Source organism: Heteronotia binoei, chromosome 5, assembly GCF_032191835.1.
Source record: "Heteronotia binoei isolate CCM8104 ecotype False Entrance Well chromosome 5, APGP_CSIRO_Hbin_v1, whole genome shotgun sequence".
NCBI classification, from domain to species: Eukaryota; Metazoa; Chordata; class Lepidosauria; order Squamata; family Gekkonidae; genus Heteronotia; species Heteronotia binoei.
The window spans coordinates 138646275-138662527 of NC_083227.1; the positions used below are offsets into that span (position 1 = coordinate 138646275).

General features: G+C 40.9%; 1 protein-coding gene across 6 annotated transcripts in view; it reads right to left on the minus strand.

Moving 5' to 3' along the window:
• Positions 1-16253, minus strand: part of RAPGEF6 (Rap guanine nucleotide exchange factor 6) — a 230347-nt gene that overhangs the window by 121733 nt on the left and 92361 nt on the right. For all 6 annotated transcript variants that reach the window (XM_060240482.1, XM_060240486.1, XM_060240489.1 and 3 more), the window contains one exon: positions 13853-13996. In XM_060240482.1, coding sequence (XP_060096465.1) covers positions 13853-13996 — 144 coding nt within the window. The remainder of the gene's footprint in view (positions 1-13852; positions 13997-16253) is intronic.

Below are 16253 nucleotides of genomic sequence, written 5' to 3' on the forward strand. Positions count from 1 at the left end.
AACACTGCCAGGGACCCTCTACGATAGTGTGTGATAGTGAATGATAATACACACCTTCAATAATTGGAAGCATTTTTCTCTCTTAGGCAACTTTGGATTTTAGTTCATATAGACAAGGATGTCAGAGGTAAATCAGACATTTCTCAAATATCAAAGCTGACAATACAGCTTATAATATATTTTAATACATAACAAAAATCTACAGGCATGACAGTGATTGTGAAGTCACTCAGGGGAGTTATTTTAAAAAGAAGCAATAAAGTTGCTAACCCTTTTTGTATTAAGAATACATAAACATTAAATCTAAGCAAATCTGGCCACATTCCAGGTTTAATACATAGTTTGGCCTAAGTCAAATAAATCTTCTGATTCAATTAGCTATAGAGTATTCTACTATCGCTGTGCAGTCATGGTATGGTTGCTGTTAAGTATCAGAATGATTTAGAAGTATTGATCACATTCTGGGAGTAGGCAATCACAGAATGGCACTTCCATCTCCCTTCCCATCATGAGTAAGATAGGCAGCTGGAGTCAATGTACTTCTAAAAGTAACTAACCACAACAATGCTATAAATCGAGAGTGCATAGCTTTGGAAGATTCTATTTAATTTTTTAAAATCAAAATAGAATTTGCTTAAATTCCATGATAAAGTTCCCAACAGCAAATGAATCTTGTTTTTCTGAATTCAGTTCTCGCTTAAATTTATGCCCAGGTGAATAAACATAAATAGAAAATGGTCTTCTATAAGATCAGAAAATCCTGGAAAATCCGGAAGATCATTAGCCCTAGAAGTCAAAGAAGTCTTTAATGATTAAATGTATTGCTTGTCTCTTCTGTTACACAAAGAAGGACTACCCAGGGCCAAGGTATATGTAGTCAAAAAATATTTAAAGTTTTAAAAATAAGTTTTTGGGTTAAATGCTCCCCCCCCCCCAAAAAAAAAAAAAAAGAATCTGCAGTATCTCCTTGTGTACAGATATTGCAAAGAGAAAAGAAAGCAGGTGGAGGGATAGGAAATTGGCCAAAGAAAGAAAGGAAATAGGAAAGGACATGGAAAAGGGAAAACAGAAAAGTTGCTTACCAAGCCAAAATGATGTCCATCTTTGGGAGCAACGTGAGTTGGGAAGACAAGACGGGGTATACGGAGAGTGTCCGTGAAAGCTGCAAGAAAGCAGAAAAACCAGGGGGCCTACAAGGGTGGCGATAATAGGGAAAGAGGCCAAAAGAAATTAGTTTGAAAGGAAAGCAAGACCAAAGGCAGGGCAGGGAAAGAGAAACTATAGCAATGTGGGGGAATGGTTGGGCTCATTACTGGAAAAGGAGATAGGGAGGCAGAAAGACCAAGAAGGTGAAAGACAGTGAAGGAAGGGGAAAATGTCAGGGGAGCAGAGTAAATGCACAATGAAGAGAAGGAGGGAATGGTCAATGGTGTGGGGGAATGGGATTTCAATTAAACAATGAATTAAAAAATATACGGCCTCAACAATAATATTTTAGAACAGAATTTCAGGTAGATAGCCATGCCAGTAAGGGAACAAAACTGAAATCCTGTGGCATCTAAAAGATCAGCCAGTCTTCCCAAGTATAAGCTTTCATGCATCAAAAGTCACTTTGTCGGATTAAAAAAAATTGTATCTGATGAAGTGAGCTTTGACTCACAAAAGCTTATGCCTTGGAAAAGTTTTGTTGGTCTTTTAGGTGCTACTGGACTCAAATTTTGTTCTAGAACTAAATGTCATGTTTAGCAATAGTGATGGGCACAAAAATGAACCACAGTTCAAGCACAAACTTGGCCAGTTTGCGGTTTGTTTTGAACTGGTTTGGACTTTAGTGGTTTGTTTGGTTCCCTTTTGTGGTTCATTTTTCCTGACAGCCTGGCGTAAATTCAATCAATTACTAGGCAATGCTGGGGGTGAACTTCTGGGAGCACTAAAATACCCACAGCCGTTGCCCATAGCTTGATTGACAGCTCTGGGAGCTAATCACGGAGCTCCCATTTTGCTCTATGGGAAAAGACACCCTGACTCAGCTGCTTTCACTTCACAGCAGGAAGAGAGAAGAGTTAGTTGTCATGGGAGCGGAAGCAGAGCTTTCCTGGGGGCACCTGCTTTGGGTGGGGCTATAACTTGGACATTCCAAATCCAATCTTCTCCGAACTTTGAGGGTGGGTGGAAGAGAGCCTGCTGAAGACTCCTGGTGAGTTTGGCATCTCTAACTTGCAAAGGGGCTGTTTTACACCTCCCAAACCAAATGAACCACAAACCAATTAGAGCAATCAAATGAACCACAAACCAGCATGAACCACCATTTTCCCAGTCCATGCCCATCTCTATTTAGCAATAAAAAGGAGAGGATGTTCAAAGGCTTTTCACTGACAGATTTATTATGACATAATACTCGCTTAAAAAAAAAAGCTAATCACAAGAGTACTTCATCAACATTAATTTGGTTATATTCACTTCCTTAAGAATAAACTAGGACCAGAAATGAGGAAAAACACTTCCCTAGAATCACAGAATTATAGAGTTGGAAGGGACCTCTAGGGACATCTAGTCCAACTCCCTGCACAATGCAGGAAATTCACAAACACTTCCCCCTAAATTCACAGGATCTTCATTGCTGTCAGATGGCCATCTAGCCTCTGTTTAAAAACCTCCAAGGAAGGAGAACCCACCACCTCCTGAGGAAGCCTGTTCCACTGAGGAATCGCTCTAACGATCAGGAAGTTCTTCCTAATGTTGAGCCGGAAACTCTTTTGATTTAATTTCAACCCACTGGTTCTGGTCCTACCTTCCGGGGCCACAGAAAACAATTCCACACCAACCTCTATATGACAGCCCTTCAAGTACTTGAAGATGGTGATCATATCTCCTCTCAGCCACCTCCTCTCCAGGCTAAACATCCCCAGCTCCTTCAACCTTTCCTCATAGTACTTGGTCTCCAGACCCCTCACCATCTTTGTCACCCTCCTCTGGACCCGTTCCAGCTTGTCTATATCCTTCTTAAAATGTGGTGCCCAAAACTGAACACAATACTCCAGGTGAGGTCTTACCAGAGCAAAGTAAAGCGATACCATCATATCACATGATCTGGACACTATACTTCTGTTGATACAGCCCAAAATTGAATTCGCCTTTTTAGCCACCGCATCACACTGACTCATGTTCAGCATATGATCCACTAAAACCCCTAGATCCTTTTCACACATACTACTGCTAAGACAAGTCTCCCCCATCCTATAACCATGCATTGGATTTTTCCTACCTAAATGCAGAACTTTACATTTATCCCCATTAAAATTCATTTTATTGGTTTTAATCCAGTTTTCCAGCCTGTCAAGGTCATCCTGTATCCTGTTTCTGTCTTCTTCTGTGTTTGCAATCCCTCCCCATTTAGTATCTTCTGCAAATTGAATAAGCATTCCCTCTATTCCTTCATCCAAATCATTGATAAAGATGTTGAACAAAACAGATTCCAGGATAGATCCTTGAAGTACTCCACTTGTCACTCTTCTCCAAGAGGATGAGGAACCATTCACAAGCACTCTTGGAGTGCGATCTGTCATCCAGTTACAGATCCGCCTAACAGTAACGGGATACAAACCACATTTTACCAACTTGTCAACAAGTATGTGGAACTTTATCAAAAGCCTTACTGAAATCAAGATAAACTATGTCTACAGCATTCCCCTGATCCAGCAAGGTAGTCACTTTCTCAAAAAAAGAGATCAGGTTAGTCTGACATGACTTGTTCTTGAGAAACCCATGTTGGCTCTTAGTAATCACATCCATTTTTTCTAAATGTTCCAGGACCGACTGTTTGATGATTTGTTCTAAAGCTTTTCCAGGTATAGACGTCAAGCTGACAGGTCGGTAGTTACCCGGATCATCTTTTTTCCCCTTCTTGAAGATGGGGACAACATTTGCCCACCTCCAATCTTCCGGCACCTCTCCTGTTCTCCAAGAATTCTCAAAAATAATAGCCAGAGGCTCAGAAATTACATCCGCAAGCTCTTTTAGAACCCTTGGATGCAATTCATCCGGCCCAGAGGACTTGTTTTCATTTAAAGAAACTAGGTGTTTATGTACTACCCCTATGCTGATCCTAGGTTGGAACTTCATACTCTCCTTATATGTTCTGTTTTTGCCATGTTGAGCACCATTTCCCTTAGAAGAGAAGACTGAGGAAAAGTAGGAATTGAGCAGTTCCACCCTCTCTTCATTACCTGTTACAGTTTCACTTTCTTGCCCTCGCAATGGGCCTACCGTGTCCTTGCTCTTTTTCTTACTCTGAACATAAGAAAAGAACCCTTTTTGTTGTTTTTAGCATCTTTGGCCAGCTTCATACTGAGCTTTAGCTTTTCTAACTTGTTCTCTACAAGCACTGGTGATTTGTTTCTATTCATCCTTGGTTATAAGGCCCTCCTTCCAATTCCTAAAATAGTCTTTTTTATTTCTCAAGTCTTTAGAGAGCTGTTTATGGAGCCACTTCGGCTTCTTTAGGCTTTTCCCATTTTTAATTCTTATAGGAATCGTCTATGATTGCACTTTCAGTATTTTGCTTTTAAGAAACTCCCACCCCTCCTGAGCCCCCTTCCTCCTAAGTATTTCTGACCATGGGGTTTTACCCAGCATTGTTCTAAGTTTGCCTTTCTGAAGTCCAACCTATAATAACTACATATACCGTTTCCCTTCCCTATGACTGTAAATTTTAAAATCACATGGTCACTACTGCCCAGGGTAACCACTATTTCTACTTCTTCAATCAATTCTTAATAATAATAATAATAATAATAATAAACTTTAATAATAAACTTTTATTTATATCCCGCCCTCCCCGCTGAGGCAGGCTCAGGGTGGCTCACAAAACATGGTGTTCCTTGTTGGTGAGAATCAAATCCAAATCCTGCCAACTTGCCAATGATCTTAAGCCTGCCTGGTTCTTCATGCTATTCTCTGGATGCCATTTTAAGCTGGTTTTGCTCCCTTTGAGTCAGCAACCTGGCAGTCAGCCAGAAAAGCAGCTTCCTGTAACAGTTGACAACATCAGTTAACAGCACTCTAGGACAGATATGACTATCACTCATCCATATATCTTCTAAGCCAGACTGCAACCCCCCAACATTTCTGGTAAGCAAAAGTTCAAGGGTTTTTTCAAAAGTTTATTCTGCCATAGAAGTTGCCACGGTCCTCTAAAATACACTGCCACTCTCCATATAATCCACAAACAAACATTTTCTTCCTCCAAACACTGAGCTAGCAAATGAAGCAGTAAACGAGGGGTTCTGAGACACCATGCAAAAGTAGCTTACCACTTCTAGACTACAGGAAATTAATTCACCGCAGTCATGGCTTCTTTCTGCTAACAAGGTTACAAATCATCTGACTGCTGCATGAATACAAACCACAAATAAAATATACTCAACAAATGAAACTCTTATTTGCTTAGTTTCATCACCAAAAAAAACAAAAGCTACGTCATCAAACTAAACAGTCTCCACTGAAATCTTTTCAGTTTGTGTTGACCCAGGTGAGTTTTTCAGCAAAAAGCATCAGAATAAAGAGAATAAGATGGATGAGAAGGCCTTTGAAGGGTAACAACGACATAAGAACTAGAGTTTTACTTATAAGTTTTCATTATTTGCAGATGCTAAGATACCTGCTCTATGCAGGAGGGGAAATGAAAACTATGAAAGATTGCTAAAAATAATTAGGAAGCTATCACTGGGTTACTAACAGTTGAAAGGCAAAGAAGAAACAAAAATGAAGATTTCGGAACTTTTACAAAGTGACAATGTTCTAATAAACATTAATGACTGGTCTAAACTGCTTTGGTGCTGTTAACAGCAAAACTCTCCTGCAGCATTTTCAGGAGAACACTTTGCAATAGAAGGGCTTGTGGTGGATTCTGATGGCAAATTCATACTGCATCAGTTAAAGTAGTAAGATCTGTTCTGATTACAGTTCCCACTAAACTGCACTAGGGTTGCTCACAGATTTCTGCTTCTACCCACAGATACTGCTTCAGCACATTGAAAGCAAAAGCGGACGGAGGCACATCCTTCTGGGGCCCACAAAATTGGATCTCCTATCCAGTCTCTTTGATCTGTTCTCCAGAGGACAGTTCAACCAATATAGTGGATAGGGATGGGTGAGATTTGACCTGATTCTGTTTTCTTTTATGTTTAAATTATTCTTAAAATAGACTTTAAATATAATTTAAAAGAATTTATTCTGAAATTTTTATAAGGTTATGAAACTAATCTAAAAAAACTAATTTATGTGATAATCAAATGTAGACTGGCTCACAACTTTAATGCTACTAGCTTTTTTCACTCATGAGATAGAATTTCTGCTCACAACACTGTGGGGCTTATAAGGAACATTGCTCCTGATCCCACACAAAATTTGAGCAAAAATATTTCCTTGGTCAGGAAGTCCACACTCCGTTAATTGTGTATAAGATGTCTGCACAATTGAGAGTTATTCTTCAGGTGGGCAGAAGCCTTTTTTCTACTACCACTGGAGTTCAAGCATCCCCATACAAAAGTGGAATAAAGCCATCTGGATTCTGTACAAAACTGCAAGGTTCCCCCACACATGCAAGGGAGCAGAATGAGGCCCATCAATACAAAAAGAGAACCACAGCTTTGATTACAACAATTAGCAGACTGATATCAAGAGCCAGTGTATAATAGCTGGATTGTTAGACGTGAGTAGGGACACCCAAATTCAAATTCCCTTTCAGCTATTAAAGTTCCTTCAGTAACATTAGCAAGGCACTATCAGAGTACCTGACTAATTTCACAGACCTGTTACAATAATCAAATTGAACAAACTGTCCTGTGCTCCTTTAAAGAAGGGCATGACACAAATTAAAGTATAGCCATGGGAAGCAATGTGATGCAGCTATTCCTAAATGTGTCGAGCTGTGAGAATGCAATCTATCATGAGTATTAGAGGATTTAAAAGGTAAAAGGCAGTCCCCTGTGCAAACAGCAGTTGCTTCTGACTCTGGGGTGACGTTGCTTTCACAACGTTTTCATGGGAGACTTTTTATTGGGTGGTTTGCCAGGATTACATTAGATAAATTATCAGACAATAAGAAAGTAATCACTCAACATGTGTAGTGAATTTCTTAAAGGAGTCTCTGACTTTCACAATGATCCTTGAAAGTAATGTAAGGATAGTAAAACTATCCCCAACACATATTAAGATTCCATGGTCTTAATCCCACCACCTGGGTACAAGTCAACATTAAGAGCTATTCACAATACATTTAATTTTAAGATATATATTTCTGGTTTTTCTTGTTGATACAGAAATGTTTTATATATTCAACTTTATTGTTGAATTACAATCTTTTGTATTATTATTCTTCATTATTATTATTCAGTATTATTCATTATGCTCATCTATTTTATGAATTACATTTTAAAATACTAGATTACTTTGGTGCTACCAAAGTAGCAACAAATTTTGTACAACAATTCATTAAGCTGTAAGTGGAATTGCTTATTGTAATTATTTCACCATTAACTTCAAACTATAGACTTCTAGAAACCACAGTCCGGAGCCTAAATTAATCATGTTTAATTGTAGCAAAATAAGCTAAAGGTAGGATTAGAATATAAAATACATGCTGCTTGATTAAAGAACTGACCTAACATGTTCAGTAATAATAAAACCAGAAAAAACGGAATTTCCTTAATGTATGTATGTATGTATGTATGTATGTATGTATGTATTTATTTATATATTTAGGCTTATATCCCGCCCTTCCCACCAAAGTGGCTCAGGGCGGCTTACAACATTTTAATTCACATAATTCAGCTTAAAAACATTTACATAACAAAGTACAAAATGTACTTAATGTACAAAACCATATCTGGGGAGAAAGTTTGCACCAGCTTTGACAGCTATTATTTTGAAGGCCTTAGTAAACAGTTCACTAAAACAAAAGATGCAGCAGATCCAAAGCAACATTTCTGCTACTTTTCTAGCACATATTTCCCTTTGATTACATTCTAATTTATTTACTTAATTTATGGCCTATTGAGACTCAAAGCAGACTCCATAACAAGAAAACAATGCAATAAACCAGTATAATACATACAATGAATGGAACAAAAACATTGTAGTAGTATATCTCATAAATAATGCAATACTTTAAAAAATCACAGAGAGTGGAACTAAAACCCTATTTCCTTTCTAAAAAAAATGCATGAAAGGATATACCATGGGTGTGCATAGACTTGTACCAACACTGAATGACTGCAACATAAATCAGATCTATAAGAATGTGTTATACTGGGTAGCAGCAATTAATATTTTCTCCATGGTTAAGTCTGCAAAATGCAGCCACAGACCTATTCCAGGTGTTGTACATGTGAGGACAATACATGTCTGTTGCAGCCATATCTATCCTGGCTAGTGAAAACCAAATGGGAATAGCTGGCTAGGTTTCCAGCTGGCCACAAATTATTTGAGGCATTAGATCCACCACCCCCAACTCAGCTATGGACCTACTGCTGCCCTGTCTTCAAACATCTCTTTATAAGAAAGGAAAATGAGTAAGTGGTTGCCCATATGCTTTCAAATACTTTCTTTTGTCTGACTTGAATATACTGCCAGCCAGTTTCACAGAATAACCCCAAGTTCTCGCATTATGGGAGAGAGAGAAACTTCTCTCTATCCACTTTCTCTGGATCAGGCTTAATTTTGTAGACCTCTATCATGTTACACTTTTCAGTTATATTTTTTTCTACATTTCAGAAGCCCCAGATGCTTTAGCTTTTCCTCACAGCCAATGTGTTTCAACACCATGAACATTTTAGTTGCCCTTTTCTACACTTTTTTCCCAGTTCTTCGGTACCTTTTTTGAAATGCTGTGATGAGAACTATATATAGTTTTCCAGATTTGGCAGCACCAGGTACTCGTAGAAGGGAAGCATCATAGTTGCAGTTTTATTCTCAATTCCTATTGTCATTATTGCTGCTGCTGCTGCCACAACTACTACTACTACTACTTGGCCACTCCTTCCTAAGAATAGGGCTCAAGGCAGCTTAGATCAGGGACATACACAATAAATAATAAGATTAAAACAACATTAAAATATTGAAAACATCAACAATAGGCCAATATAATATCCAGATGACAGAAGGGATTTCAGTATCCACCAGCCCCCTAGGTGATAGGAATGTAGAAGAATGGGGGGGGGGGGGAGGTATGAGCGTTTTAGACCATCGCTGTCCTCAACCAAATGCCCAGCGGAACATCTCCGCCTTGCAAGTCCTACAGAAAGGTATTAAATCCTGAAGGGCGCAGATGTTCTCAGGCAGAGAATTCCACCAGGCGGGGGTCAGGGCTGAAAAGGCCCTAGCCTGAGTTCTGAACAACTAGATCTCTCTTGGGCCAGGGACCACCAGAAGATTAGGATTGCTAGATTGTAACGCTCTTCCAGGGGCATACTGAGAGAGGCAGTGCTGAAGGTATGTGAGTCACTGCTAAGGGCCTTAAAGGTTAAAACCAAAACCCTGAACCAGATTTGGTACTCCTCTGGAAGCCGGTGCAGCTCATACAGCACAGGATGAATATGTGCAGTCTAAGGTTTCCCCATAAGGACCCGTGCAGCTGCATTCCGGATCAATTGGAGCTACTGTGTAAGGAAAAGCCCCCTACTTTTCATACACATGGACATCGTGATCACCAGTATGGTTGCCAGGGTGCCTGGAGTTTTGACCCGCACACATCTACTCTAAGAAGTGAACTTTGCCCATGGTTTCCAAGGCTTATGTGGATACTATCAGCCTCAGCTTTGCAGCAGCATTCTACATCTCTGGATGGGTGTTAGCCAGAACTACAGACGAGCTTTCAGCTGCTCCTTGTGTGCCCAGTCTTGGCCGCTGCAGTGGAAGTAGCCACACCACCATGAACTGTACAGGCAAACAGTTTCCAGCCTGTTTCCATGAACCAAAGGCTAACACCATCAGAATCCATCTTGTTTTCCTGACTCCATATCCAACAGCTGCTTCAACTTCTGCATAAGGCAATCAAGCATATCTTAGGCGTGGATCCTGCCAGACCACTCAAGCCTTTGTCCAACAGAACTCAGGACAAAGACTGGTGCCAGGAAGAAGACTAAAGAGGAAGACTATCTTCAGCCAGAGCCACGTTCCTTTGTACAAACTGGGTGTTACCTAGGCCACAATTTGACTCTCTATTGTCACCCTTTCAGATAAGTTCCCTAATCTTAAGTGTTCCCCACCCAGGAGTCACTTCTATTCTTCTTTCCAACTGTCACTTTGGAACCTCCCCTGGTCCGTTTCAACCTGAAAGTTCACTCAGGTATCCAGGATCCAGGCACGTCCATTGGTCAAGAGCAAGCACCCAATCAGGTGCCACCAAAGAACTTTCTATTGGTTGTCGCAGTAGTCCAGCCCTTATAGTCACTGCGAAACCTCCCCTTTTCATGAGGTCACGTACCAGCTGACCACCTGTCATCCACCCCTGTGTCTCCCATCCCCTAAGGGCTCAAGGTAGTCTTTATAACCTGTGACACAGCTCCCCACAGGTGTGCATCTAGCAGTACCCCAGTTCCGCTGTCTAGATCCATTCCCGATTCTGGCCACAGTTTTGGGTCCATTTCCCCCATCCTCTTACATCGCCATTGGAGCCTTCTTGAAGACTACGATAGGTAAATATCACCCTGTTTGTCTACCCATGTGTTCCCCTATCTCTCTATGTTTCCTAGGACTGAATCTGTGTTTTGATGAGTATTTTATCTTGTATGGAAGCCTATATTTTTCTTAATAAATTTTAATTGTTTTTACTTAATTAGAGTCCCAATATTCTTACGCATTACCTTTCTGGACGGTTAATCTTGTATACATAGGTAAAAGATCCCTAGTGAGCCAGGTACCCACCTGACAATTCCCCAACCTCGTTTTGAGGGCATTTTGGCTTACAACTGGGTCAGGCACAAGAGTAGGCCGGCATAGAGCAAATTACTGTGGTCTATCCTGGAGATGATCATTGTGTGGATTACCGTGGCTAGGTCAGGGTGAGACAGGTAGTGGGCCTGTTGCCTAACCTGGAGCAGTTGGGAGAAATGTCAGTTTGGAAACTTTCACGACCTGGGCCTCCATAAACAAAATGGCATCCAGGGTCATGCCTAGGCTCTTGACAGTAGGAGCTGGTGACAGGCACCATCAAGAGCTGGGAGTGGGCAGCTTAACCTCAATTCCCCCATTCACCCAGCCAGAGAACCTCCATCTTACCATCATTCAGTTTAAGCTGACTCTGCTTTAACCAAGGCTTTTTTTGAGCAGGAACACAGTTCCAGCTGGCTTGGCATCAGAGAATGTGGAATAATATGCAAATGAGTTCCCGCTGGGCTTTTCTGAAGTGTGAAACAATGGTGATGTCAGGGGTGTATGGCCTAATCTGCAAATAAGTTCCTGTTGGGCTTTTTCTACAAAAAAACACCCTGGCTTTAACTACCCAGCCATGGCTTCCAAACCCCTGGCTAAATTCCTGGGAATGGCATCCAGTCAGCCGTCCATCAATAGAAATAGCTGGGTGTCATTGGCATATTGATGACACCCTAGTCTGAAATTCCACACTAGCTGCGTGAGGGGGAGCATGTAGATGTTAAAAAAAATATCAGGGAGAGAAGTGATGATCTCTAGCAGGGCATTTGCTTTTTATTACTGCCACACAGTCATTTTCAAAAGCCATCCATCACAACCTCAAAACCCTTTTTCCACATGCCTGGCACAAGCCATTTAGATCCTATCAAAGTAAGTCCTATCAAAGAGTAAGGAATTTTTTTTGCCCTCAGTTACACTCAATTTCATCTGATGTTTCATTGTCCATTTACTCAGTTTCAGATGTCCTCACAACCTATTTGCATTTTTATCATCTTAAATAATCTTACACTATCCTTACACTAAGGAGCCCCTTGGCGCAGAGTAGTAAGCTGCAGTACTGCAGTCCAAGCTCTGCTCATGACCTGAGTCCGATCCCGGCAGAAGCTGGGTTCAGGTAGCCGGCTCAAGGCTGACTCAGCCTTCCATCCTTCTGAGGTTGGTAAAATGAGTATCCAGCTTGCTGGGAGTAAAGTGTAGATGACTGGGGAAGGCAATGGCAAACCACCCCATAAGTAGTCTGCCAAGAAAATGTCATGATGTGACGTCACTCCATGGGTTGGTAACGACTTGGTGCTTGCACAGAAGACTACCTTTACCTTAGCCTTATACTATCCTTATCTCATTGCTCCTCCTGCTTCAGATAGTTTATAGGTAAATTAACAGAACAGGTCCCAACAGATTCATGCAGAACCCTGCTTCTCACCAACTTCCACTGAGAAAATTATGAATTAATTCTTGTTCTTTGCTTCTTCTTTCATAACCAGCTACCAACCCATAAAGGAATCTCTTCTTGCCTCACGGATATTAAGTTTACTCAAAAGCCTCCATCCAGCAAGGCAACTTGTTGAACATTCCATGAAAGTCCAAATATTCAATATCCACTAAGTTCACTTACATTCTCAGTGAATTCTAAGAGTTTAGTGTGGGTGATGTTTTCTAAATTCATATTTAAAACTACAGTTTTCATCTCTGAGAAATGGAGACTAGCAACAAAAAAAATGGAGGAGAAAGAGTTTTTAAAACCTGCATAATATCAGGGAGGGAAAAAATGAAATACTGCACTTTGAAATCTCAACAAACTTTTTTTTAAGAGACTTGCTAAAGCTTAAATCAGAAAATTTTGCAGTATTCTAAAAACTTCCTCTTTGGGCAGCCTTTCAGTGTTCCGAGTTAAGGCAGGGGCACATAAAATTAAATTACACTTTATTTTCTGATCTTTCCTAGTATTTTGGAATGTGCAGGCCTATAAATCTAAAAATAAAGTAGGGTTACTTGTAGCTGAACAGGCGGGTTCATCATCCTGAACATCTGCTTTCTCACTGTTAGCTAGACTTCCATAAAATCCATCAGAAAATGGTTGAAATCACAGCTGTGATATCCCACATGTGAAACAACCTCCCCACAGCCATCTGCTTGGCAACTAATCTTTTGTAGTTTTGATAGCAGCTTTGAATGCCCAGGCATTTTGTAAACGATATTTTTCTATTTGCTGTGAACCACTATTTATTATCTACTGAAGAACATTTCTACCTTGCTGAGTTTCTCACAAAGCTGCATTATTATTATTATTCCTGAAGTTTTAATGCTGTGGTTAGCTGTTTATAATACTTGTGCTTTTCTTTTACTAAATTTATTTATTCTGTGCTTTTTTTTCCCCAAATGTCACATAGTTTCTATATTTTTATTAATTTAATAATGTTGCGTGAATTTATTGTAACAGTTTTTATCTTACAAGAGATGGCTCGAGCAGATACCTGAAGTGGCGTATACATTTCTTAAATAAACAGATCTGATTTTAAAAAGTCTCACTCTAGCTAAAAATGGTCTCAAAATGCTCTGGACAGGACAAGCCTCCACTAATCCATGCTCCTTGAAGTACATTAGCATAATTCTTTGAAAGTTACAGGCTTTAAGGTGCTATGCCTAAACAGCCATCTACTACTTCAAGTCTCACAAATTCAAATTTCAAAGTTCATCTTCAAACTTCTGTACAAACACTCACTGGGACTGTGCATAAGCGGGTCTGCCATGGAGAGATTTTTTTTCTAGCTTAAAACTCCACTAGGGAGGTTGTAAGTGTAACAACAGTTACAGACTAGTGCAACCCTGTTTTTTGTCCATCATTTCATCCAAGAACATACACACATGCAAAGCAGCAAAAGAGAAGGCAAACAGATCAGCTTATGGGAAGCACACTTACTGACAGGTAGCTGCTAACATCCACATTGTCTGTGATGGTCTGCCGTTCTCCCTTCAGGTTAATTTTCCTAAATCTCCGCCGAGATTGTCGGCGGGGCCCTTCCCGTTGCAAGATATTGTCCTCATTTTCTTTCGCATTCTCCACCTGGAACACATGGTCAGAGTCCTGGTTATACATCCAATTCTTCCATATCATCGAAAGTCTATGTAATCTTACTAGGTTCATGAGGACATAAGTTAGAAATGTCTGTGAGACTTTCAACATAAGTTAGAAATGTCTGTGAGACTTTGTTAGAAGACGTCTATGCAAGTTTCTTAAAATTGAGCTATACTTCTTCAGTTCTATTATTACAGTGAGTTGGGAGGCCACAATTTCCTTCCTGGAAACGGTGTTTAAGAAAAAAAAAAGAAAAAGAAAAGAAAAACAACCCGAACGAGGTCACCTAACTAACAATAAGAAGTGCTCATTCAATTTACACTCTGCATAAAAAAATAAAATCATTACACCCTCACAAGGTGCAGAGAGCCTGACGTGCACATTTGTATTTATCTCAGTTACAAAGCACTATATTCTCAAAGGCTGCTACTTCTGTGTTGTCATGCTAAAATTTAAGCAGGACCTACCAGACAAACTCCATTTAAAAGACTATTAGTAGATGTTAAGACTAACAATGTTTCTTAACCATGTCTAATACCCCAATTTATCAGGTTGCTGCCATTCATCTTGAGCTAATGGGTAACGCTAGTACTTTACAATGTTAAGCATATTTTAAAAGAAAAAGTTCCAGACTCAATCAAACTCCTAAAACTTTCGCTGTACCCAAGTTTGGAAGGTTATATTTTAGAAGGTTGAGTTGAGGGAGAAATGTATTACCCTCTTGTGTCCATTTATGCTATAAAAAGAGAGTCCTGTCTCCCCATTTCCTTTTGAAATCTCAGCAGGAAACAGCACAGACAGACTCATATATACAAACCACCAAGGAAAGAAACATCACATCCTCTATGTACTAATTAACTGAGTATGTTACACAAAAGCAAAAAGTTGCACCAAGGAAGACATTTCATTTCTTTAACTATATAAGAAGATAGGCAGATCAGCTAACACATCCTCAAGCAAAAGGTCTCACTAGCCTATGCTGTAGGAGGATAGCCAATACACAGTTTTCCTTTTTTTTTTTTGCAGTCACCATAGCAAATTAGTATTAAAACTATTAAAGCGAAAGTTTTTTTCATCAGAATGCTCAGTAAATCAGCACTGCCCAGAGGGGAAGCTACGTCCCTCAGCCACCATATCCCTGCATCTTGAGGCACCTGCACACACCATTCTCCCCCTCTCCAGCAGCCATCTCGATGCCTCTGACCATTGCTGGGCTTCTCACAGCCAGCGCTGACAACTGATGTCACTCTTGGGTCCCTCCTTCCCCCTCAGCCCACCTCAAGCTGTTGAAAACATGTTCTCCCAAAGCACTACCGGGCAGCTGGCCTACTTGCTTGCTTGCCTGCCAGCTGCACAGGATAGCTTCTTGTCTCTGACAAAGCAGCAACCAAACCCCCTCCTGTTGGGTATGCCTTGGGTGGGGAGAAGGACAGGGCAGCAAGACTGAATATTCAGCACATTCGACGAACCAACAGCCTCCATTCCCCGAAGTGCCAGATAACAAAAATGTTACTGTTTTCGGTCATTCACAAGGAGCAGTCCAGACTAGATTAACCTTCACATCCTACTGACTTCACAGGTCAAGTTAAACAAAATCATGAATATGTCCCATTGAAATAATATGGAATTAACATTGTTAAATTTTGGCTGGGTTATGTCTGAAACATGTTACGACAGCTACATAAGAAGCAAGAGGGAAAAACAGGTTTCCTACCTGTAACTGATGATCTTCGAGTGGTCATCTGTGCAGTCACACTGATGGGAGTAGGCGCCAGCGCCGATCTCAATCGGTAAACTTCAAAAGCTGCGGATTTCCGCGCCGACGTCCCAGTGCGCATGCCCGGAGCCCCCCCCCCCCCGCGCATGCTCACTGGGACAGGAGCGGACATCCCGCCAGTTCCTTCTGACCGCCACGTCAGCCCCTCAGGAGGGACCATCAGCAGCGGGGAAGGCCGGGCGGGTAGTGTGACTGCACAGATGACCACTCAAAGATCATCAGTTACAGGTAGGAAACCTGTTTATCTTCTTCGTGGTCTCTGTGCATCACACTGATGGGAGACTAGCAAGCTCAAGCCTACCTGGAGGCGGGTGCGACGGTCCATCACGAGGAGACGGACTGCAAGACAGCGTGGCCCACGGAGGAAGCTCGTCTCCGTCCCAGGTCCAACGCGTAGTGGGACACGAAGGTGTGAGCTGATGCCCAAGTGGCAGCCTTACAGATGTCCTGCAGGGGCACTCCCTTCAT